This window comes from Bos grunniens, chromosome 4 (assembly GCF_055505025.1).
Source record: "Bos grunniens cultivar Pamir isolate PY7600 chromosome 4, Bosgru_T2T1.0, whole genome shotgun sequence".
Classification (NCBI taxonomy): domain Eukaryota; kingdom Metazoa; phylum Chordata; class Mammalia; order Artiodactyla; family Bovidae; genus Bos; species Bos grunniens.
The window spans coordinates 95,206,903-95,230,362 of NC_141168.1; the positions used below are offsets into that span (position 1 = coordinate 95,206,903).

At 37.9% G+C, this 23,460-nt stretch overlaps 2 protein-coding genes across 13 annotated transcripts in view; one reads left to right on the forward strand and one right to left on the reverse strand.

Annotated features, from left to right (window-relative positions):
- ANKMY2 (ankyrin repeat and MYND domain containing 2) overlaps positions 1-2,029 on the forward strand; it is a 42,697-nt gene extending 40,668 nt beyond the window's left edge. For both annotated transcript variants that reach the window (XM_086397527.1, XM_086397529.1), the window contains exon 11: positions 1,807-2,029. The gene's annotated coding sequence lies outside the window, so the exon portion shown is untranslated. The remainder of the gene's footprint in view (positions 1-1,806) is intronic.
- LRRC72 (leucine rich repeat containing 72) overlaps positions 1-23,460 on the reverse strand; it is an 80,768-nt gene that overhangs the window by 5,101 nt on the left and 52,207 nt on the right. For 6 of the 11 annotated variants that reach the window (XM_086397530.1, XM_086397534.1, XM_086397536.1 and 3 more), the window contains 4 exons: positions 13,336-13,425; positions 11,931-12,083; positions 6,755-6,782; positions 5,668-5,899 (listed from right to left, as the gene is read on the reverse strand). In XM_086397530.1, the coding sequence (XP_086253656.1) occupies positions 5,734-5,899; positions 6,755-6,782; positions 11,931-12,083; positions 13,336-13,425 (437 nt within the window). In that variant the 3' untranslated portion in view covers positions 5,668-5,733. Of the gene's footprint in view, positions 1-3,999; positions 4,346-5,667; positions 5,900-6,754; positions 6,783-11,930; positions 12,084-13,335; positions 13,426-23,460 lie in introns of those variants that run through there. The other 5 variants (XR_015162877.1, XR_015162878.1, XM_086397533.1 and 2 more) reach the window with 5 other exon arrangements.

The window sequence follows — 23,460 nt, forward strand, 5'->3', positions numbered from 1 at the left end:
AACCCTGGGATCAAACCTGGGTCTCCTGCATTGCAGGCAGATTCTTTACCAACTAGGTAATAATAATAGCTAACACTGAAAGCTACTGTATCTTGAAGTTATTTTGTTTAATATTCACAACAACCCCATGAATTAGGCTTTATTCTTATCCCCTCACAGCACAGATAGTTAAAGTCTAAAAAGGCCCACTCAATCATCCAAGAGTCCAGAGTTGGAACTCAGCAAGGTCTGCAGTTTGACTACAACATTGTATACTCTTAATATGTTACCATTGCTGTAGTTTCTCTGCAGACATGAGATAATAGTAGAGCTCTGTAGACAAGCCATTATTTTATAGGATGTGGTGGGTAACCCCTCAGCCCTTAAAAAGATGACTGATTTTAGCCGTCCATCATGTTTATGAGTTTACTCGAGTTTTAATATTATTGGATATTAAACATAACAGAAATACTTGAAGTAGTTCTGCAGTGTTTTTATCTTCTCAGGACCATCTCCCCTGCTTCTGAAGCAAATCACTTCCCTTCTTGAGTGGGAGATAGATGTCTTCCTAGTCACCCAGTTTTATAACCATCAGTAGTGACCTGTTTCCTTGGCCACAACGAGGCCCATCAGAGTACCTCTCAGAGATTTTATCTTCCTGAAGCCAAAGAGGGAGGGTTTTTGTTTGTTTCTCCCTTGGGATGATCATAAATTATAAGGATTCAGTTCAGAAGCTGACATGTAGAGGTACCTAGGAGAATGCAGCCACTGAGTAGATACAGATAAGAGAGGGAAACAAGGAGGGAAGGGTGTCGAATTCACTGGGCTCTGACGTGGTCCACACTGGGTGTGCTTTGTTTGGTTACGTGAGCAGATTTCTCATTTGGCTTTCTATAAATCAAAGCAAAGAACTATTAAGACCTCCTTGAAAAACTTAATGGGATCAAATTTCAAAAGTTAAATGTATATAAATATAATTAAAAGGAAAACGAAGGCACATGAAAGTTTTGAGATTAGATGCTCTTAGAAAAAGTACAAAGGCAGGTCAGGTTTTGGATCACAGTTACCATTTTGGTTGGAAAAGAAGCTACCACTACAAGGTGGTTTTCATCTCCTAATGTTTATTTTGGAAAAGCATATCTGTTTGCAGTTGTATAGAAATTAATAATGTTTATGTAAGCTCTGATAATATTAAAGCATCATTTGCATGGACAAAAAGCAAGATCTTAATTTAGTAAAAACAACTTTCTTCTTCCTGCTAAAAATGATTGAATACTTTAGCAGATAAAGATTTTCCCCCCAAAAGGTGGCTCTAGCCTAGCTTCTATGTCCTTTAAAGACAAAATTCTAGTTTTATAAATCAATAAAGGCATCTTTTTGAATGGTGATCTTAATTTGCGATGAATCAGGTAGCTATGTAATTGATCAGTTCAGGGCAGTGTAGCTAGCAAATTCATACACTTACGTAAAACTACTTAATCTCAGGGATGATGCCAAATGACTAATTTTAAATGTGAAAAAATTGTCAATTCCAGAAGAAACCATGAATGAATTCTTAGTGACTTTGGCATGAAGAAGGCCTTCTTAAATATGACACTAAACTCAGAAGCCACAAGTGAAACTAGTTCAGCTACATTTTTAAAAAAATCTGAACACTTCTGGGAAGATAGTGTATACATACTTTTCCTTATTCCTCCTCCTAAGTAAGACTGAAAACCCTGGACATTACATATAAAACAAACAGAAGAAGGCAGATGGGCTAGGCCCCTCAGGACCAAGCAATGATACTTGGTTTTTTGTGTTTTCTTTCTGCCTCGTATATCACAGATTTGAGGCAGAAGAAGCCAGTAACATGGAAACAACAATCAGAGGCAAAAATAAGGTCCAACAGACAAATGCCTGCTCTGTGGATTTTGGACTCAAAGCTGAAACACCAAAGCATACCTGGATTTCAAGTCTGCACCAGCCTACCCGACAAATTTTGGACTTGCCAGCCCTGCCCGCGCCAACGGCATGAGGCAGTTCCTTAAAATAAATTGTTCTCTGTAAATATGCATGTACCCAGTTGATTCTGTATCTCTTAAGAACCCTAATAGACTACATGTCCTAGTTTGAGCTACTGAAACAAATTACCATGGGTTAGGGTGGTTTAAACAGCAAACATTTATTTCTCACAGTTCTGGAGGCTAGAAGTTCAAGATCTGGGTGCCAGCATGGTCAACTTCTTGGTGAGTGTCTTCTTCCTGGTTTACAGAGGGCCACTGTACTGTGTCCTCACTAGCAGAAAGGACATGCTACCTCTCTGGCCTCTTACAAGCTTGCTAATCCTATTATTCATGAGGCTCCAAGCTCATGACCTGATTGCCTCCCAAAGGCCTTACCTCCAAGTACCATCACACTGGGAATTAGATTTCAATGTGTACATTTTCAATGAACACAAACATCAGTCTCTGATGCTAGGTATAGTTCCTAAGGGGCACAACTACTTTTGAACAACACAGGGGTTAGGGGTGCCCACCCTCCCTGAAATCCAAGTATAACTTTCCAGTCTGTCCTCCGTATTTATAGTTTCACATCTGTGAATTCAGCCAAGTACAGAGCATGTAGTACTGTGCTACATGCTACTTATTGGAAAAAAATCTGCCCACAAGTGAATCTATGTAGATCAAACCCAAGTTGTTCAAGGGTCAACTGTAATAGATGACACATATTGAGCACTTTGAGAAAGCCACTCTACTTAACATGTTACATATATGATCAAGTATAATCCTTGAAACTCCCTGAAGTAACTTATTATTTTAAAGAAGAGGAAATTAAAGCCTCTATAGAAATTAACTTGTCCAAGTAACATAACTCGTAAGTGGAAGAACTAAACTAGATTGTCCAATTCCAGAGCTCTAGCTTAGAACCACAGCCCTCCACAAATCTGTGTATCAGGGTTTTCTCTTCCCTAGTTAAAACATCAAGTGATGGATCCTGAAATAAATGTGCTTCCTCTCGAACCCACTTCAATGGGTCTTTGTTTTTTGAAGCAAATAATTAAAGACTCTCAATTGTGTATTCCATTTTGGTAGAGTTTTAGATTATTTAGGTAAGGATCATGTATTTTATTTTGTCCTTTTCTCCAAATGGTATTTAATGTAATGTTTTCCTGTCGTGGAACTAATAGGCCTTCATTCCTGAACCAGAAGTACCCAGTATTGAGGAGTGCATTTTGAAACAAATCTTTTTCATACAAATGATATATATTTCCATTAGTTCTCTAAAACAATTAGAGAGCCATATTGTTATGGCTAACAAGAGCCTCTTGTTAGCCATATTTTTGCAATTGGAATACATTTTTCTTCCTTTTTAGTGATTGTGGGGTTAAAAACAACTTTTTTTTTTTACTATTCTTTTAGTGGTTAACCTGAGTATTGCAATACCCCATCCTCCATTTACTGCAATCTAATTAAAAAGTAATACTGCTTGTGCAGTTTATGAGCCATCTTAAATCTGAGTCAAAATACACCATTTCCATCCTGAAATAGATTGTTGCTCTGCCCACCCAACATTATCGGTTGGTGGGTCTCATGGTACTCAGTTCATGATGAGTTCAGCTCAGGCTCCCAGTTCTAGAATGAATGCAGTGGCATTCCTCGAACTGATCAGTGACGAGCTCTCTGCTGCTGATGCTGTGACCCTTGAAGACCGCACTGTAAGCCCTCTCAGCTTGCCAGAGGCTTTACAAGATACCGTTACTTACAACAAATACTTGTAACATTATGGATTAGGCTGGGTTATTGTGTTACTTGGGGCCTCCCGGGTGACTCAGCGGTAAAGAATCCACCTTGCCAATGCAAGAGACACAGGAGATGCGGTTTCAATCCCTGAGTTGGGAAGATCCCCTGGAGGAGGGCATGGCAACTCACTCCAGTATTCTTGCTTGGAAAATATCTTGGACAGAAGAGCTTGGCAGGCTACGGTCCATAAGGAAAGAGTCGGATATTACTGAGCGATTGAGCACACACACACACATTGTATTATATAGTAAATTATCCCAAAATTTATCAGCTTGACGCTTCAGTAAGCATTATCTCATGAAGTTCCTGCAGGCCAAAAATAGAAGCAGCTTGATGGTGCAGTTCTGGCTTGGTCCTCAGGAGGGTGTTAGGAAGCTTTCAACCAGAGTTGGAGTCCTCTGAGGCTTAAATTGGATCTGGAAGACCCACTTGCAAAGTGATTAACTGGGTCTGGGGGAAGAATTGTAACTCACATAGTTGTCAGCAGAGGACTTAGTTTCCTTACTTACTTCTGGAAGTAGGTCTCAGTTCTTCACCACGTTGGTCTCTCCAGAGGACTGTGTAAGTGTCATGACAGCTGGCTTCTGCAGGTTAAGTGAGAAGGAGAGAGGAAGAGAACATTTTGATTCTTCCTGTGAAGTCATCTTGGAAGCCACATGCCATCATTTTTGCCTTTATATCAGCCACTCATGAAAATCTTTTTCTTTGCCTCAGCTGTAACCTGCCAGCCACCATACCAGACTTTGCAGATTCTAGCTGTGCACAGAATCCTATGTGCCCAGAGGTAAAAGGAGGTCACAGATTCTTGGCGACGGTTCACTACGCCCTCTCGGGTTTTCCTCTCTTGCTTTTGCTTTCAGCCCCACTTGTACAGTGTGTCTGTGGTACAGTGTGGTAATATCTAGGCACCATCAGGTAAGGGGACATGTTGCTCTGCTTTTTGTAAGCTTTTATCTAGCTCTTGAGCTTAGCTGGAGAAGATCAGCAATATATTTTGAGTTACCTTACATGTCCAGTTTTTGTCTCAGCACCAGGAAACTGCTGAAAACTTTTCTGTTTTTGCTTCCCTCTTATAGAGCGCTTCTGGGTAGGCCAACCACAGATCATAAGCTCACACCCAGAACTGATAAATGCTTCCAAAGGTGAGAGTCAAAGTTATACCTGTGTCATCGTCATACAGTGGAATACTATGTATATCAATGAGCACAACAAAGAATTATTGCTACTAACAACAACATGTGTCCATTTTACAATGTTGAGTAAAAGAAGCCAGAAAAAATAATTCAGCTTCTATGATTCCATTTATATGCCTTTCAAAAACATTAATATATTGTTTAGAAATGATATTAATGTATATTAATATCTAATATATGTGTTTAGAAACATAATACATGGTTTAGAAACCAGGATGATGTAGTAACTGGTCATTGGACTGGTAACAGGAATGAGGTTTCTAGAGTACTGGTAATGTTCTATTTCTTGATCTAGGATGATAGTTACATGTACATGTTCATTTTTTTTTTAATTTGTTAAAACAATTTGCATATATTTCTATATCCATGTTTAACTTCAAAAGAAACTGAAGAGAAAATGTAGGAATTATTTTTCCTTGGTGTTTCTGTTTACATCCTAATGTTTCAAATAACACCACAATACTTTGGCCACCTCATGTGAAGAGTTGACTCATTGGAAAAGACTCTGATGCTGGGAGGGATTGAGGGCAGGAGGAGAAGGGGACGACAGAGGATGAGATGGCTGGATGGCATCACTGACTCGATGGACGTGAGTTTGGGTGAACTCTGGGAGTTGGTGATGGACAGGGAGGCCTGGTGTGCTGTAATCCATGGGGTTGCAAAGAGTCAGACACGACTGAGTGAACTGAACTGAACTGAACTGAAATAAAGAATATGCTAATCACAGTAAAGTTTAATATATAACTGAAAACTACTAAGATTTCTAGAAACCCCAGGGGCTATCTCAGTGTGATTGTAAGCATTTGGGCAGGTCCTGTGTCTTTCTCTTCAAGGTATTTTTCCTCTCGTGTTGGCACCGTGTCCCAGTTCAGAGAGGTAATAGCCATTGCCGATCGCTTCATGGACCTTACAAAAACAGCATCTTCTGGGTCATCAAACATAGTTCTGCAAAAATGGCAATTATGTCAGGAAAAAAATCAATTAGACCAAAACACATATTTAATTTAAAGGCATAGTGCCATATTTTTCTGTTATTTGTAGTATAATACCACTGACAAGTAACTTTAGAGCCCTACTGACAAATGACTTTCAGGACAAGTAACGCTGTTTTTATTGTATATTTTAAAAATACAATGGACATATTTGGGATCAGCTATAATAGATGTCAGTATAGATGTGACTATTCTTGCATTCACATTTAAAGTCAGTGGTTAAATGAAATGATTAAAATATTTATAGCTATGATACATATTAGTATATTATATACATTTTATTGAAAGGTTATTATTTCTCTGCATTATGCTACATTTTATGAAAAGTGCTTGGAGATAATATTTTTCAAGACTGAACCAAAGAAAAAATTCCTTAGTGCAAAATGTAAAGAATGATGATTTTAAAAATTTATCAATATTCATAAATTAAGATTTTTTTCAGTTATGAACCATTTCTTTTAAAAATATTATCGTGCTCACTGAACATAAATGGGGGAAAAGTAAAAAAGAAGTAAGGACCTTCATTTTTAATATCAGGTATAACTTTTTTCCTAACTTCTCCCTCCACCTCACTCCATTTCTTAATCTATTTTAGGTTATAATAATAATATTAAAAACCCTAAATATATCAAATATAAATATATAGCTTCAAATCATTCATCACAGGAAGACAGTGTGATTTTTCCTATCAAAGGGTTAGTCATTTTTTAAGTCATTAAAATTCATTTGGGGAAATGGGAATAATTTAGGGAACCACCACAATTATGAAATAACATGATAATAAAAGTAAAGTTTAAAAATCACTTACTTGTCTACATTATTTGCAAATGCAAAGTCTGAAAAAGAAATTCTAAATTAGTATTTCTCAAATGTTTATTCAGCATTTTAAAGCAATGAAATAATGCTATAAAGGAAAAAGTCTAGAGCATATGTTTCTGGGTTTTGAGCAGTCTTTCAGATAAATAGTTCAGTTCATCAAAATTGCCATGATGCCTAACCCCAAACTGAAATTTTCTCTCAGGTATAGAACCTTAGGTGTTTCTAATGTCTTGAGGCAAATTCTTTACTATAATACATGTCTCAAAACTGAGAACAACATGCTCTATCAATTTGGTTACCAATGGAATCCATGTGGGGATTTTTATAATTAAGATACTGAGTCTCATGTGCAGAAACAGAGCCTTTTTCTTTTTCAGATAGACACATGCATCTGTAAATGGACTAATAGACCAAATGTGGAAAAAATATTTAGGGCAGTTTAAGCCACTTGGATTCTTGGCATTAACTTCAAAGAAACAGAATAAACAAATCCTAGGTCATAAGATTCTACATCTTCCCTAGCTTTGGAGCTCAAAGGCTAGTCCTCAAAGCTTGGATTTCCTATGGTATCTTCTCGAGACTGTCCTTGCTTTGTTTATTCCTCTCCAGAGACCCAGTGCCAGGCTAGTGATGGAATGTACCAACACCTGTTGGACCAGCAAAGCCCACAGTCTGAGCTCTTGCCAACCCACAGGCAGCGGGGACACTCTGCCTTAGGAGAGGGGTTCAAGGCATCGTTCCCATTACAAGTGGCTGGTGCAAGTCTTCCATTTCTTTGCTGATCTCCCCAGACTCTGTCTACATTTTCGACTACAAAAAGCTCACATTTTGCTTATGATGAATATAAATAAGAAAACAGTAAAAAGTGAAATTCCCCTTTGACCTTTCCAGTTCCTCATTATCAGTACTATCACTATTAAGTGTTCTGTATGTATGCTTCCAGCCTCCTGTGTGTGTATACATGTGTACTCACATACATATACAAAAAGATTTATTTGCTGACAGAATTCGAATTTTGTCATTACTCCACATTATATTGGGCTTCCCTGGTGATTCAGTTGGTAAAGAAACTGCCTTCAGTGCAGGAGACCTGGGTTTGATCCCTGGGTTGGGAAGATCCCCTAGAGCAGGGAATGCATTATATTACTCAAAATGCATCTTTTTTTTTTTTTTTTTGTATTCAAGATTTATCATGGAATGATTCTTTAATCCAATAGTTTGTATTGTAAGGATGTGCCATAAGTTAACTTTCTATGAGTGACCGTTTAGACTTTCTACTGTTTTTCTATTACAAAAAATGTTTCAATTAGCACTTTATACATGTATCTGTTTGTGTGTGTGCAGATACTTCTGTAGTAGAGAGATTTCAAATTTAGTTGCTGTGTTGAATAGGTTGCATATTTTGTATGTGCATGGGTTCTGTCACATTGCCATATGACCTTGCAAGAAAGTTGAACTAATTTACACTCCCACCAATTATGTATGAGTTATGCTTTTGTCTCTCCTCCACTTCACCAGCCTTTCCAGTGTTTGCCTAACTGCAGGATGAAAATGGCATCTCATTGCTTTAATTTGCACTTACTTGCTCACTAGTGGGGCTGATTGTTGGATGTCACATTTATTTCCTTCTATAATGTCCACATCTTTTGTCACTAGTTTTCAAATTGATTTATAGGATCCTTTGATATAATGGGCATTAACTTTTGCCTATTGTATATACTGCAAATATTTCTTCCAGTTGTGTTTTTTAATTTTATTCCTGGGATTTGAAGAAATTTCAAGTTGTCCTTGCTTCTCAAGCTATTTGGAATACAATTGATTTCTTTCTCAATTTAGGGCAAAGAGTAATAAAATCAAAATGTGGTGTTACAACTGCTCTATAAACATTTTCAAGTATAGTTCATTTCCAGTGAAAGAATATCATCCTCAATGTGCACATCACAGTAAGAACAAATACAGAAACTATAAAACTATAAGGCACAATTTTAAGAGCTTACATAGGGAGTTCTACTAAGTTCATTATAAATGTTTGGTTTGTGGAAAATGGAGATTGAGAGATTAATTAGGGTCATGCTGCCAATTTGGGGGAGGGTTATAGTCAACCTATCTATGAATTAAGAATGTGGATTAAGAAGAAAGATTTCAAATGCAATGAAATACTCTCTCTATCCTTTCTTCCCTAATTTTGTTTTTGGAGATTTGATATGAAAGAAATGTAAAGCTCTAAAGGTAGTAGTCAGCTATCCTCCTCACACTTGGAAAACACTCTACGTATGATAAACAGATGGGGGTGGTCTTATATTGCTTGTTAATAGGTGCATTGGTTGTTTCTAAGAGTGGGGATTTTCTCTCCAGAGGTTCCTTTTCTACTACAGCATGGCTTATCGCCCTGCCCCGCCACTAATCCAGTAGCATTTAGTTTGAGTATTAGCTTTTACATGAACTAAAAGAAAAACCAAGTGGCTAACCAATAGAACAGTCCAACTTATCATGCAGTTGTTATGTGTCAAATCAGGTGGTGCAATGGTTTGTGTAATAAGCATCCTGACAGCCAAAAGAAGATATCATCCGCTTTTTAAAAATCAGGAGGCTGAAGCAAAGTCATGTCCAAAACAAAACGTGTAATTACTAGCAGAGCTGGTGTTTAGATCCAGGAGAATCTGATCCTAAAACTTGTTTCTTGCCTCTACACTGGTTGTTCTCTTAGTGGGAGTATGCATCAGAATCACCTGAAAGGCTTGTTAAAACATAGCTTCCTGGGCATGTGCATCTGCAGCAAGTTACTAACTGATGCTGCTGCTGATTTGGGGGACTACACTTTGATAATCATTGCTCTACACTATAGCCTTCTGCATCCAGAACATGTCCTCCAGGTATTTCTCCTATTCTATGGGATATATAGGGGATTGAGGAATATGTCAAATTATACTCTGTGGAAACAATCATACAAATCAAGACATTCTATAATGTAACTGGCCTGGTCCCTTCAAAAAGTCATGGGAAAACAATGGAGGCTATTTTAAATTAAAAGAGACTGAGATAGTTGGATGGCATCACCAACTCAATGGACGAGTCTGAGCAAACTCCAGAAGAAGTGAAGGACAGGGAACCATGGCATGCTGCAGTCCATGGGGTCGCAAAGAGCTGGACACGACTTATCGACTAAACAACAATGAAGAACCACAACAACCAAACATAATTGTGAACTCTGACTGGACTCTGGTTTGGAAAAGCAGTTGTAGAAGTCATCTTGGAACAAGTGGGAAATTTGAATATGGATTATATATTAAATAACATATAAAAATTAAATATAAATACACTGTTTTCCTTAGGTGTGATTATGGCATTGTGGCTTTATAGAAGAATGTCCTTATTTTTTAAATTTACAGGCCAAATTATTTAGGAAGGAAATTTCATTATGTCTGCTACTGAAGCATTTAAATGGTTCATCAATACTTGATATTTTTGAGTTTACATAAGAAGTAAAGCCTCATGCTGCTGCTAAGTCGCTTCAGTCGTGTCCAACTCTGTGCGACCCCATAGACAGGCTCCCCTGTTCCTGGGATTCTCCAGGCAAGAACACTGGAGTGGGTTGCCATTTCCTTCTCCAATGCATGAAAGTGAAAAGTGAAAGGGAAGTAGCTCAGTCGGTCTGACTCTTCGAGACCCCATGGACTACAGCCCACCAGACTCCTTCATCCATGGGATTTTCCAGGCAAGAGTACTGGAGTGGGGTGCCATTGCTTTCTCCATAGATGATGGTGAATACAGTATAATATTAATTGTTGAATATATAGGGACATGTATAAGTGTTTAATATTTTTTCAACCATTTCTGTTGGAAAAACTTCATGATAAAAAGTTGACTTTTCATTTTGATTTTGCCTTTTTTTTAATCTTGCTCATTCTTGAATAATAATTTAGCTGGTTGCAGAATTCTTGGTTGATTATTTATTTTCCTTAGTATTTTAAAAGTATTAGATCACTGTCTTCTGATTTCCATAATTGCAGTTGAGTGTGTTGTAAATCTATAAATTATTCTTTTGTAGGTAATCTACAATTTTCTCTCTATTTTAACCTCATTTTGCCTTTGGTGTGGATATTTGTTGCTGCTTTATGTCTTTTATGTTTTTGAATTGATTGTGTCTGGTGAATCTAAGGATTTATAACATTTAAACAAATTCGGAAAATTGCCAGCCATTACCATTTCAAACATTACCTTCAGCCCAATTTCTCTATTTTTCCCTGTGGGATTACAACATTTATTACTAAATTTATATAGGAAGTAAACATTATTTCCAAATGTCTCCTTATCACCTGCTTATTTTTCTATGTTGCATTCTGGGTAATTTCTTCAAAACTATTTTCCAATTTAATATCTTTCCCCTTTGTTTCTAGAGAATCTATTTGGTTATTTTTCAAATATATGTTGTCTCATTGGCAAAATGTCATGAGGAAAAGGCTTTTTGTCTTTGCACCATTTTTCATCTCCCCATGTGATACCTGATGGTACAATAACCACTTGGCAACCATAAAGCAGATTAAGAATCACAGAACAAAAGATAGATGTATTCTCAAACACCGAAAACATCATTTAACTTTATATTAACCTTGGACACTCTTTGTTGTGTGAGTAAAGTAAAGCTCTATTTGCTTAAGTCACTGTAGTTGGATTTCTGTTACATACAAGAAAGTTAAATTCCAACTAATGAATACATTACTGAAGATATTCAAGTTATACTTACATATGATCACATATGATCACAGTGTATGAGAGTACAACCAAATAACAATGTTTATTTCTGGATGCAGGAATTGCAATGATCTTTATTTATTTTTAATATTTTTCTATATTATCAAAAACGTATAGCCTTAATTCATGAAATTGTCCAGAGTCATTGATAATAGTAGCAATTGCAGCTTATTCACTGAGCCCTTTATGTTGTGCTAGATATTGGGGTGTGGACGTCAATGTGTTATTGTTATCACATTATCTTATTTAATTTAATATACACAAATGAAGGTTGCATACTTAATTAGGCTAATAAAATTAAAAAATATTTCAGTACGTAAGTGCTTAGCTTACTGTAAATTGAAGTTATTATAATCAAATTAACCAAAAGCTTGTGCAGTTTTAATTACATTTTTTTTCTTTTTTCAAAATACCTGAAGGTACTCTCTGCGCTGGTTTTTGCTTAAATGGTGATCGAGGATCCCATGAGGCATCAACTTTTCCTCTGAATGCTATTGATTGAACAATATGAGCCTTTTTATGGTTAAAAAGCGTAATCATCGACCTTCTTTCCTTTTCTGTAACTTCTGACAAATGCAAAAAAGCAATGTTATTGCATGGCATTATATGCAGAGTGAGTAAAAAAATAGAATTTCTGTCAAAAATGGATTTGTCCTAATTACGTTGTATGTAAACATCCTGTCATAATCAATTTGTAAAAACTCTACCAAGCTAATTCCTAAATCTTACAAGCTCAATATATGTCCCTCATGTCACAGGGCACAGATCTATCTTATCTCATCCAGACATTCTAATGCATCACCATGGATGATTGAAATTACAACTGTGCTACATCTCTTCTTTTCCTCAAGGCTATGAGGAAAAAGAAGAATAAACATATGGTTTTAATATATCCTCATTAAGAAGTTACTCAGTTACAAATGATTAAGAATGTTCACATCTGTGGAAAGGTGAGTAGGTAAGTAGGTAAATAGCACTTATGGGTAAAAGAGACCTTAAAAAATGTAAAATATAATGCACTGAGGTTGATTATTTTTTTGTGGCTTATACAAATCAGACATACTAGTTTGTCTGCAATGTCTAAAAATATATCACAAAGAGGTTATGATTGATTACATGTTTTAGTATATATATATGCATATATACTTGCAGAATTTCAAAGAATATGACTTATTTATTTTTTAATATAAATTTATTTATTTTAATTGGAGGCTAATTACTTTACAATATTGTATTGGTTTTGCCGTACATCAACATGAATCCACCACAGGTGTACACGTGTTCCGCATCCTGAACCCACTTCCTCCCCATACCATCCCTCTGGGTCATCCCAGCGCACCAGCCCTGAGCATCCTGTGTCATGCATCGAACCTGGACTGGCAATTTGTTTCACATATGAATATGACTTTTAGAATTTAAATAGGCTAAGCCTTAAGAGATTTAGTCCAATTGTCTCATTTTTGAAATAAAAAATTAAAAGAGTGCCAGGGGGTCAGCGAATGAGTATTCAATACATAACTGACAAAAAAAATAAAAATTTAAAAAAGAATAAGGAAAAACATGTATTATTGACAAAGCTAGAATCAAAAGGAGACCTTTCTCCAGGCTCTGTTAGATGGTCTTTCCTATGAAGTCGTCAACAGACAAGCTCCTAAACTAGAGCAAACTTCATTCAGCAAAAATTTCAAAAATAAATAATTGAAAAACTTTCATTTACAAAGACAGTTATTTTCAAAGATCAAAGATCATCAGCATTTTAAACCACTGAGTTATAAGACTGGCTCTCCAATATTTCTCTTCAAGAAGAAATGCTCTTACGATTTCGGTCAAGCAACTCGACTCCTGGAAGGTGGTAGATTATATACAGACGATACAGGTTATACTGGCATAAAGGGTTTTGGTAGAGAGCTGCAAACAAAGAAGCCAAATTAAGATGTCAGATTTTGAAATCAGTTTCATTTAACACATTATAAGAAAAATCGCAAGATTAATATGAAACGTAAGTATATATGAAGCCCTGCTTCACAGACTTTTGGTTTCATCAAAACCTTACCTATTCATTGCAGGACTTACTTTTTCTATCTGTTAAATTCATTCATTCAACAAAAATTTTTGGAATGCTTACTATCTTTTAGGAACTGTGCTAGGTGCTGAGGATGTATCTGTGACCCAAATCTGCCACAAATGGGAAATTTTTTAACATGTCCATAAATTAATCAGTAAAGGAAGAACATAATATCAGCTCTAGAGGGTTCTGAGAAGATTGAAGGCAGGAGGAGAAGGGGACCACAGAGGATGAGATAGTTGAATGGGATCATTGTCTCAGTGGACGTGAGTTTGAGCAAACGCTGGGAGATGGTGATGGACAGGGAAGCCTGGTGTGCTGCAGTCCAGGTGTTGCAGAGTCGGACATGACTGAGCAACTGAACAGCAATAAAAGAGGGTTCCTGCTGCTGCTCTTTATTAAAGGATTTGCTCATTTGGTTCTCTTCTTCCCCTCTCAAAGGTCACATTGGTGTCTGTGAGGAGATGAGCTGAGATGTGGTACACCGTTTGAATAGAGTTTTCTTTCTTGGCTTCCCACCATTGTGCCTAGTTCAGAATATGTAAAGCCAGTAGCAGCTTCAGGTCTCAGCAGGAGCAGAGGTGAACAGATGCTGGTTTTGCACCCCGCATGCCTCTGGCCAAGCACGGGGGCTTCGGATTTCCTTGTGTGGAGGTGCTAGGATACCTAAAGAACCATGCTCGCTAATCCAGTTGCTGGAGGTGGGAGGCATGCTAATGCAGAAGAACTCCTGGCATTTCTCTCATGACATCCCTTAGGCATCAGAAGATTTTAAAAAATGCATCAACATTTAAAAAATCTTCAACTGGAAGTTGTATTTTATTTTCCAGAGAAAAGGTAGAATATTTTCCCTCTCCTTCTTTAGATAATATTAAGCAGGGTTATTTCAATACAGTCTTTTATAATTTTCACTTGGATATCTTTAGCTATTGGATTCTGCCTACATGGAATTTCTAGAAAATGATTCTGGAAAATATACCTAGTGAGGAGAACCACTAGATGGCAGTAACAGAAAGAGCTCCAGCTATTGTACAAATATCACTCAACAAAATGAGGCTCATTTAATGTACATTTAGCTGTAGCATTTGACTATTTATAGAATACTAAGTTTGATAAAAGCATGAAAGTATTAAGCACTGGAAACCCAGGAAAAAACTGATTAATATTTATAAAGAAGAGTTTGCAACATAAAGAAGACAGGGGCAGAGGGCATGCTTGAAAAACAAACTGTTTAGATAAAAACTGAAGAAGCTAATTATCTGCATGCTTTTTTCTGCAGGAAATAAAACATTCTGATATTTGTTGTATAAACACTAACTTTTCCGGCTAATAAAATCGTTATATATAGCTATTCCCTGTGGAAAACATGAGCTTTAGAGGGACTTAAAGCAGGCAATGGAAGACACCTGGTGCATAATAAACAAAAGTTATACGAGGAAAGGCGTAAAAGAAAATGTAGAGCCAGGGGCAACAAGAAAATTTAAAAGAAAGGAAATATGTATGTATTGGGGGAAACTAGAGGAAAAATAAAATGGATATTTTTCAAGATTTCTTAAGTGACAAAACTGGTTTGAATTTTAATCTTAAAAGACAAGGAATTTAACATAACAAAATAATTATAACTATAGGATGGGGAATAGAATGGATGTATATTAAACCAGTAATAAGGACAGATTTAAAAAGATCCACAGTGATCATGCATTGTAGTTTCAGCCAGAAAAAGAAGAAAGCGATCACCTTCAAGAATATAAAAGCAAAGCACTGTTGTTTTTAATGAGAGTTTAGGAGGAAGAAAAATTCACACGCACTATTGTGCATAAGGCTGCTCTGTGGTAACTGACTTGGAGAATCACATCCGACACCTCATAACCCTGTCCTACATTGTAGCAGCTAGGAGCAGAGTCTGCCTTTGCATGTGATGTTAGTGGAAAATGCACAAGCATCTTACAATGACGTTTACTTTGGGGATACCCTTCATAGTCTGTTTTCCCTCTGAGAACATTACTATTTAATTCCTTCTCTTGGTTTTCTTCCTAGTGCTTGGTTAACTAACTTATTTATGTATTGTAATACTTCTGGCTTTTGCTAAACGAATCACCAAATTTGGATCTACTAATATTGCTTGTTAAAAAGGTGTCATAATACTAAAAGCTCGTGCTTATTGTGGTTCAACATTCATCTCATCATAAAATCTAAGTGGTAGCAAGTCAGAAAACTGGGCTATTATTCTCAGTCTCTAAGTTAACTTTAAAAAATAGAATTAAATAATTTAAAATTATTCTGTTTTTATTATTCACTTTTTTTCTTACTCAAATTTTAGAAGGAAGCAATCTTATTTTTAATTCTTTTTTCCCCTCCATACTATCAAGCATTAAATATTTTGGATTTATGAGTTTTGGACTGATGCTACTAAAATTACCATAAATAAAGTTTCAAAGATATGATATCAGTTTCCTGTGTCTGAAAGTTCTGAAAGCCTTCTATGATGTATGGGTACATTCTTTCAGGAACTATGAAGTGAAATTGCTTACACTTTCACTTTCAGTAGGTTAATACTATTTAATCCACCTTTCCTCTAGGCTACTTACAGAGTACACCTTGATGGCGCCAGCACTGTCTTGCTTATCTTAATTTGGGATTCTGAGTCTAAGCAATTTACATCTACCCAATAATATATCAAAATGTTTCTACTACTTTACTGCACAAGCTTGAGCTCCATGAGTCACATGTGTGAAGCTATTTATGGAAACAGAAGAGGAAAAAAAAATTTATCTAAATAATTAGCACCAGTTAACTTTTAAAGCAAAATGTAAAATCCCATTTAAATGAACCTGAATATTTTTAAGATCATCTTTGAAGAAAGCTGATGTAATTAATAATGTGTCAGCATGTTCATTTTAATAGATGAGGAAATGATATAGAGAAGTTAAAAGCAGTTCCATCTGTGTCTGTACAGAGAAGCCTGTGGAAGGAAGCTTGCTGCTGCTGCTGCTGCTGCTAAGTCGCTTCAGTCGTGTCCAACTCTGTGCGACCCCATAGACGGCAGCCCACCAGGCTTCCCGGTCCTGGGGATTCTCCAGGCAAGAACACTGGAGTGGGTTGCCATTTCCTTCTCCAATGCATGAAAGTGAAAGTGAGTCGCTCAGTTGTGTCCAACTCTAGTGACCCCAAGGACTGCAGCCCACCAGGCTCCTCTGTCCATGGGATTTTCCAGGCAAAAGTACTGGAGTGGGTTGCCATTGCCTTCTCCAAGCTTAGCTGTCAACAATCAGACAGAGGTTCTGGCTCAAGGTTATTTACAAGATCAGAATTTCCACTGTTACCATTTCAACTAAAATCTCTGGGTCACAGCTTGTCCTGAATATGGAAGTGATACCTGATTTTTGAAAGACAAACTTGAACTAAACCAGGGGTTAAGAGAGTGAGGGATGCTCTTTCAGGATAAATAGCAATAAAAGATCCAGCTGGCTTTTTAATAGAGTGGACTGTTCTACTGCATTGTATGGGAGAAGTAGTCCTAACCTCGAGGGGCATTTCAGGGTAAAGAGTCTCAGATAAAGTAACCATTGAGGGACTTCCTTGGTGATCTAATGGTTAAGAATTTGCTTTGCGATGCAGGGGCCATAGGGTCAATCCTTGATCATGTTGACTAAAAAGATGTACAACTTGAGAGTTGCAAATTAAGTTTTATTTGGGGCAAAATGAGGACTGCAGCCCGGGAGGCAGCACCGCAGATAGCTCTAAGAGACTGCTCCAAAGAGGTAGTAGGAGAAGGTCAATATAGAGGATTTTGATGAAGGGGGAGTTCAATACCATTAAGCATTCATTTTAGAAAAAGTTTGTTGCTAGGACCTGATGTCACCATGAAGGAATTTAGGGCTTTTCTAGATATGAGGAGATGCAAGAATTGGGATCGTAAAATCTGTTCCTAAAACTTCTATCTAAAGTCCTGTCCCACAAGATTGCCTGAAGCACAGAGTGCCTTACTCCACCCTGAACTCTCTCAGGGGGTGTTGAAGGTCAACAGTGCGGGGTTTAGTCTCTGATGGCCATGGCAAATGCCCTGGTTGTTCAGTCGTTGGCAACCATCTTGGCAAGCACCAATTTGTAGCTGACAGGGAACTAAGATCCCACAAGCCATGGAGCAACTAACTAGAGAGTCTGTGCATCATGAGGAACGATCCCACAAGACACAATGAAGACCCTGTGTGCTACAACTAAGACCTGACTTGGCCAAGTAAATAAATAAAGAGACCATTGAGACCATGATCCCACAATGACCTCTCAGCATCCCTCTTCACTCCCTGACTATTGCCATCAGCAGTGGACTGCGGCCAACTGGGGAAGGGCGGGACAGGATATGCTTAAGATCAGAATCTGTAAAAGCTGGAGATCGCACCTTTGAGAAGGGGCATTTCCTGTCTCCAATGGTGAATCCTTAAAGACTGCAAGGAAAGCAAGTCTTAACAATTCTGGAATGTGGGAATCCAAATATACCTTCTAATAGTGGAGCTTCATGAAACACAGAGACAATTAGAAATGGGGAGACTAAAGATTTAGAAACAGAATGGGTTCAGCATTTTGTTGCTGTTGGAATGTTTTTTTCCATGTAGGCAAAGAGGCAGGGAGGCTGAAGGTCAGTGAAAGTCTGCAGCCACAAAGCAGGTCTTCGACACCAGTACAGATTTAGAAAGAGTTTGGAGGAGAGAAGGGAAGAGGAAAATGGAGCAAGAGAGGAAGGGTGTGGAAAGGAAGACTGCCTGGAGAGAAAAGGTGTGTCCTGCCTGACTCAGCCTGGAAGTCAGGAATTCCAGTTTCCAGGACCTCACACTCTGCAGCAGTTTTAGGCCTCCCTGAAGCTCCCAGCCATGGGAGCAATCTTGGGCAATCTCTCGGCAGTTCTCTTCATAAATGCCAGTGGAGGGTGCAGTGCTGAAATGGACTAGAGGTTTACCCTCCAGGCTATTTTCTCACCCTCTAAAGAACTAGTAATTGAAGTGGAATAATAACATTTTAGCATTTTATATAGTTTTTACAACTTGAAAAGACAAAATTCTTAACACTTGAAAATACATGGATTTCTCATTTTAGTTAATGAGCTGAGTCTATTCTGTGATTGCAAATGAATCTTATAGAAACTTAATTTGGGGACATTACTGCACAAATATAATTCAGTTCAGTTCAGTTCAGTTCAGTGGCTCAGCAGTGTCCGACTCTTTCTGACCCCATGAATCGCAGCACGCCAGGCCTCCCTGTCCATCACCAACTCCCGGAGTTCACTCAGACTCACGTCCATCGAGTCAGTGATGCCATCCAGCCATCTCATCCTCTGTCGTCCCCTTTTCCTCCTGCCCCCAATCCCTCCCAGCATCAGAGTCTTTTCCAATGAGTCAACTCTTCGCATGAGGTGGCCAAAGTACTGGAGCTTCAGCTTTAGCATCAGTCCTTCCAAAGAAATTCCAGGGCTGATCTCTTTCAGAATGGACTGGTTGGATTTCCTTGCAGTCCAAGGGACTCTCAAGAGTCTTCTCCAACACCACAGTTCAAAAGCATCAATTCTTCGGTGCTCAGCCTTCTTCACAGTCCAACTCTCACATCCATACATGACCACTGGAAAAACCATAGCCTTGACTAGACGGACCTTTGTTGCCAAAGTAATGTCTCTGCTTTTGAATATGCTATCTAGGTTGGTCATAACTTTTCTTCCAAGGAGTAAGCGTCTTTTAATTTCATGGCTGCAGTCACCATCTGCAGTGATTTTGGAGCCCCCCAAAATAAAGTCTGACACTGTTTCCACTGTTTCCCCATCTATTTCCCATGAAGTGATGGGACCAAATGCTGAGTAGCTAGTAAATGCCAACATTTTTTAAAAATATAATATCTTTAACCAAAATGAGGTAAGGGTTCAAACTGCATATTTGGTACTAAAATTTTTCAGAAATTTTTTTTTGGGGGGAGGGGCAATTATACACACCATTTTCTCTATTAAAAAAAAATCCCTCTAAGATTCTCAGTTATAACAATTTATATAATGAATTACATCACTATGATTTTTAAGTAGAGGTCACTTAAAATGTTGTGACAGGCAATGGTATGGACCTTACACTACCAGGCTGAGCTAATAGACTTTCAGAGAGCAGGAAAAGGCACTCCTGCACCCCACCTCAGGGCTGACACTACTCTGTGGCCACACAGAGGCTTCCTATGGGAGGCAGGCACTGAATTGAATTTCAGACTCCATTCACACCCCAGTCCATCCCCTGCCCCCACCAGGCACTTCTGTTTAGGGCATAACTTTGTTGACTATGATGGCAACCTTGATTGCTAACCTCCAAATCTTGCCTTGTAAAATAAATTTGCTTAAATTATCGAGCTCTTATATTTGGCAAATTGTCCAATTAGTTTTGCATTCAGGCACCTCAGGTCTTCGGGAAATACAAAGGTTGACTGTTAGAAAACTGTAAGCTCCATACAGATCCAGATGGGGTCTTTCTTGTGTACCTTTATGTCCCCATCTAGAAGAGTATCACTCAGTGAATGCATGATAAATATTTATTGAATGAATGAATGATAAATAAAAGAAGCACAGTATGAGTTTAAGTTTTAACATTCCATAGTAGTCTAGTTAAAGCTCTGAGCCCTGCATTTCTACCATTAAAGAGGGAATAATTCTAATCACATCATGCTAATCACATCATTGGATTGTTATGAAGATTTAAATGAGAATATTATAAGAAAGTATTTTCTCAACATTCAAACATGTTATTATAATGATTATTTAAAATGTCAATTAAAAAAAATCTCTTTACCAATAAGCAGAATTTCTAGACCATGTGCATCTTAATTTATCCAACTTTACACAATCCATAGTAAAATAATATTTTTGTTGTTACATCTGGGGTCAGTCCCTGGTCAGGAAACTGAGATCCTACAAGCCACACAGAGCAGCCAAAAGAAAGGAAAAAAAGCCCACGTATTTTACAGAATTAGTTTAATATTTGAAGCAATTCTGAGAGGTAGCTATTAGCCCATTTTACAGAAAAGTGAAGGTAAGGTAGAGTAGATCTTGCATAACCAGTCTCTTAATCACAGAAGCACCTGTTCAGCACAGAAGGGCCAGATACAAATATGCATGTCAATCCTGATAAGTCTTTAATAGACCTTATTACATCTCAAAAATAAGCACTGAATTCCCATGAACTTAGGGTAATCTTAATAGTTTAAGAACCTACCTATAAGCACTTAAATAATTTCTCCTTACAGTAGCTATAACTAATCAACACTGAAAATATTTAAAAACTTTAATAATTATGTTTTGATCTGATCAAGACCTCCACCAACAACAGCAGTTTACACATATTTAAAGCACTGTCTCAGGCAATTCTGAGAAAATAATACAAAATAAATAGGGGGGAAAGAAAATATCTATATTTTGACACTGTATAAAGAAGTTTCTCTTGATGAAAGTGAAAGAGGAGAGTGAAAAAGTTGGCTTAAAGCTCAACATTCAGAAAACTAAGATCATGGCATCTAGTCCCATCACTTCATGGGAAATAGATGGGGAAACAGTGGAAACAGTGTCAGAATTTATTTCTGGGGGCTCCAAAATCACCGCAGATGGTGATTGCAGCCATGAAATTAAAAGACGCTTACTCCTTGGAAGGAAAGTTATGACCAACCTAGATAGCATATTGAAAAGCAGAGACGTTGCTTTGGCAACAAAGGGCCATCTAGTCAAGGCTATGGTTTTTCCTGTGGTCATGTATGGATGTGAGAGTTGGACTGTGAAGAAAGCTGAGCGCCGCAGAATTGATGCTTTTGAACTGTGGTGTTGGAGAAGACTCTTGAGAGTCCCTTGGACTGCAAGGAGATCCAACCAGTGCATTCTAAAGGAGACCAGTCCTGGGATTTCTTTGGAAGGACTGATGCTAAAGCTGCAACTCCAGTACTTTGGCCACCTCATGCGAAGAGTTGACTCATTGGAAAAGACTCTGATGCTTGGAGGGATTGGGGGCAGGAGGAAAAGGGGACGACAGAGGATGAGATGGCTGGATGGCATCACCGACTCAATGGACATGAGTCTGAGTGAACTCCGGGAGTTGGTGATGGACAGGGAGGCCTGGCGTGCTGTGATTCATGGGGTCGCAAAGAGTCGGACACAACTGAGTGACTGAACTGAACTGAACTGAAAGAAGTTTCAAACTCTGAAATCTGAAAACCCATTCACTGCTCTGACTCTTTTCCCTTGGTCCACCTAGAAACATTTGTTCTGAATTGCCATCATGTACCAGTTTATTTACTCTTCAACACTATAAGCTTATTGAGAGTAGGAACTGTGTATTATTTATTTTTCCAACCCATCTCACACTTTCTCCAAATACTGAGGCCAGTTCCTGGTTATCTATGAATTAAGTTTGTGGTTTACCCAATGGAAAACTTCCATTAAAATATGCTCTTTTGTGGGGGGTGGGTGGGTGTCAGCTTTATTAATATAATTTCCATATGATAGGCTTCACTAATTTTAAATACACAATTCATAGTTTTTAGTATATTCACAGAATTGTGCAATCGTTGTTGTTCAGTCACTCAGTTGTGTTCAACTCTTTGAGACCCCATGGACTGCAGCACGCTATGCTTCCCTCCCCTTCACTATCTCCCAGAGTTTGCTCAAACTCATGTCCATTGAGTCAATGATGCCATCCAACCAACCAACTCATCCTCTGTTGTCCCCTTCTCCTCCTGCCTTAAATCTTTCCCAGCATCAGGGTCTTGTCCAATGAGTCAGTTCTTCAAATCAGGTGGCCAAAGTATTGGGAGCATCAGCTTCAACACCAGTCCTACCAATGAATATTCAGGACTGATCTCCTTTAGGATGGACTGGTTTGATCTCCTTGCAGTCCAAAGGACTCTTGAGAGTCCTCTCCAATACCACAATTCAAAAGCATCAATTTTTCGGCACTCAGCTTTCTTTATGGTCCTACTCTCACATCCATACGTGACTACTGAAAAAGCCACAGCTTTGACTAAATTGACCTTTGTTGGCAAAGTAATATCTCTGCTTTTTAATATGCTGTTTAGGTTGGTCATGGCTTTCCTTCCAAGGAGCAAGTATCTTTTAATTTCATGGCTGCAGTCACCATCTGCAAGGATTTTGGAGCCCAAGAACATAGTCTGTCACTGTTTCCATTGTTTCCCCATCTATCTGCTGTGAAGTGATGGGACTGGATGCCATGATCTTCACTTTTTGAAGGTTGAGTTTTAAGCCAACTTTTCCACTCTCCTCATTTCATTTTCATCAAGAGGCTCTTTAACTCCTCTTCACTTTCTGCCATAAGGGTGGTGACATCTGGATATCTGGGGTTATTGACATTTCTCCCAGCAATCTTGATTCCAGCTTGTGCTTCATCCAGGCTGGTATTTTGCATGATGTGCAATCATTACCACCTTCCATTTCAGAACATTTTCATCACCCCAAAAAGAAATGCCAGGCTATCACTCCACAGACCCTCATCCCCCAACCCTGGGTTAAACACTAATCTATTTAAAAGCAGTTACCTCTCAGTGTTGCTATCTTGATCAATGTGCCCATTCTGGACATTTATATGAACAAGTGGAATCATATAATAAATGCCAAAACTTCCTTTTGAGGTAAAAACCCAAAACACAGATGTAACGTGTAACACTTCTTTTGGGTCACTTTTGTCATTTTCATACTGTATCATTTCACAAAAGTTTTTTCTACCTATTGTTCTTTTTAAAATGTATTTTTAAAGAGATTAAGATCTAGTCTTGTTTTCAGGAACATCTAAGCAGTTTTGTTAAAAACACTGATCTAGTTTAAATTCAAAACATGAAATAGTGTGTTATCACTTTTAAAT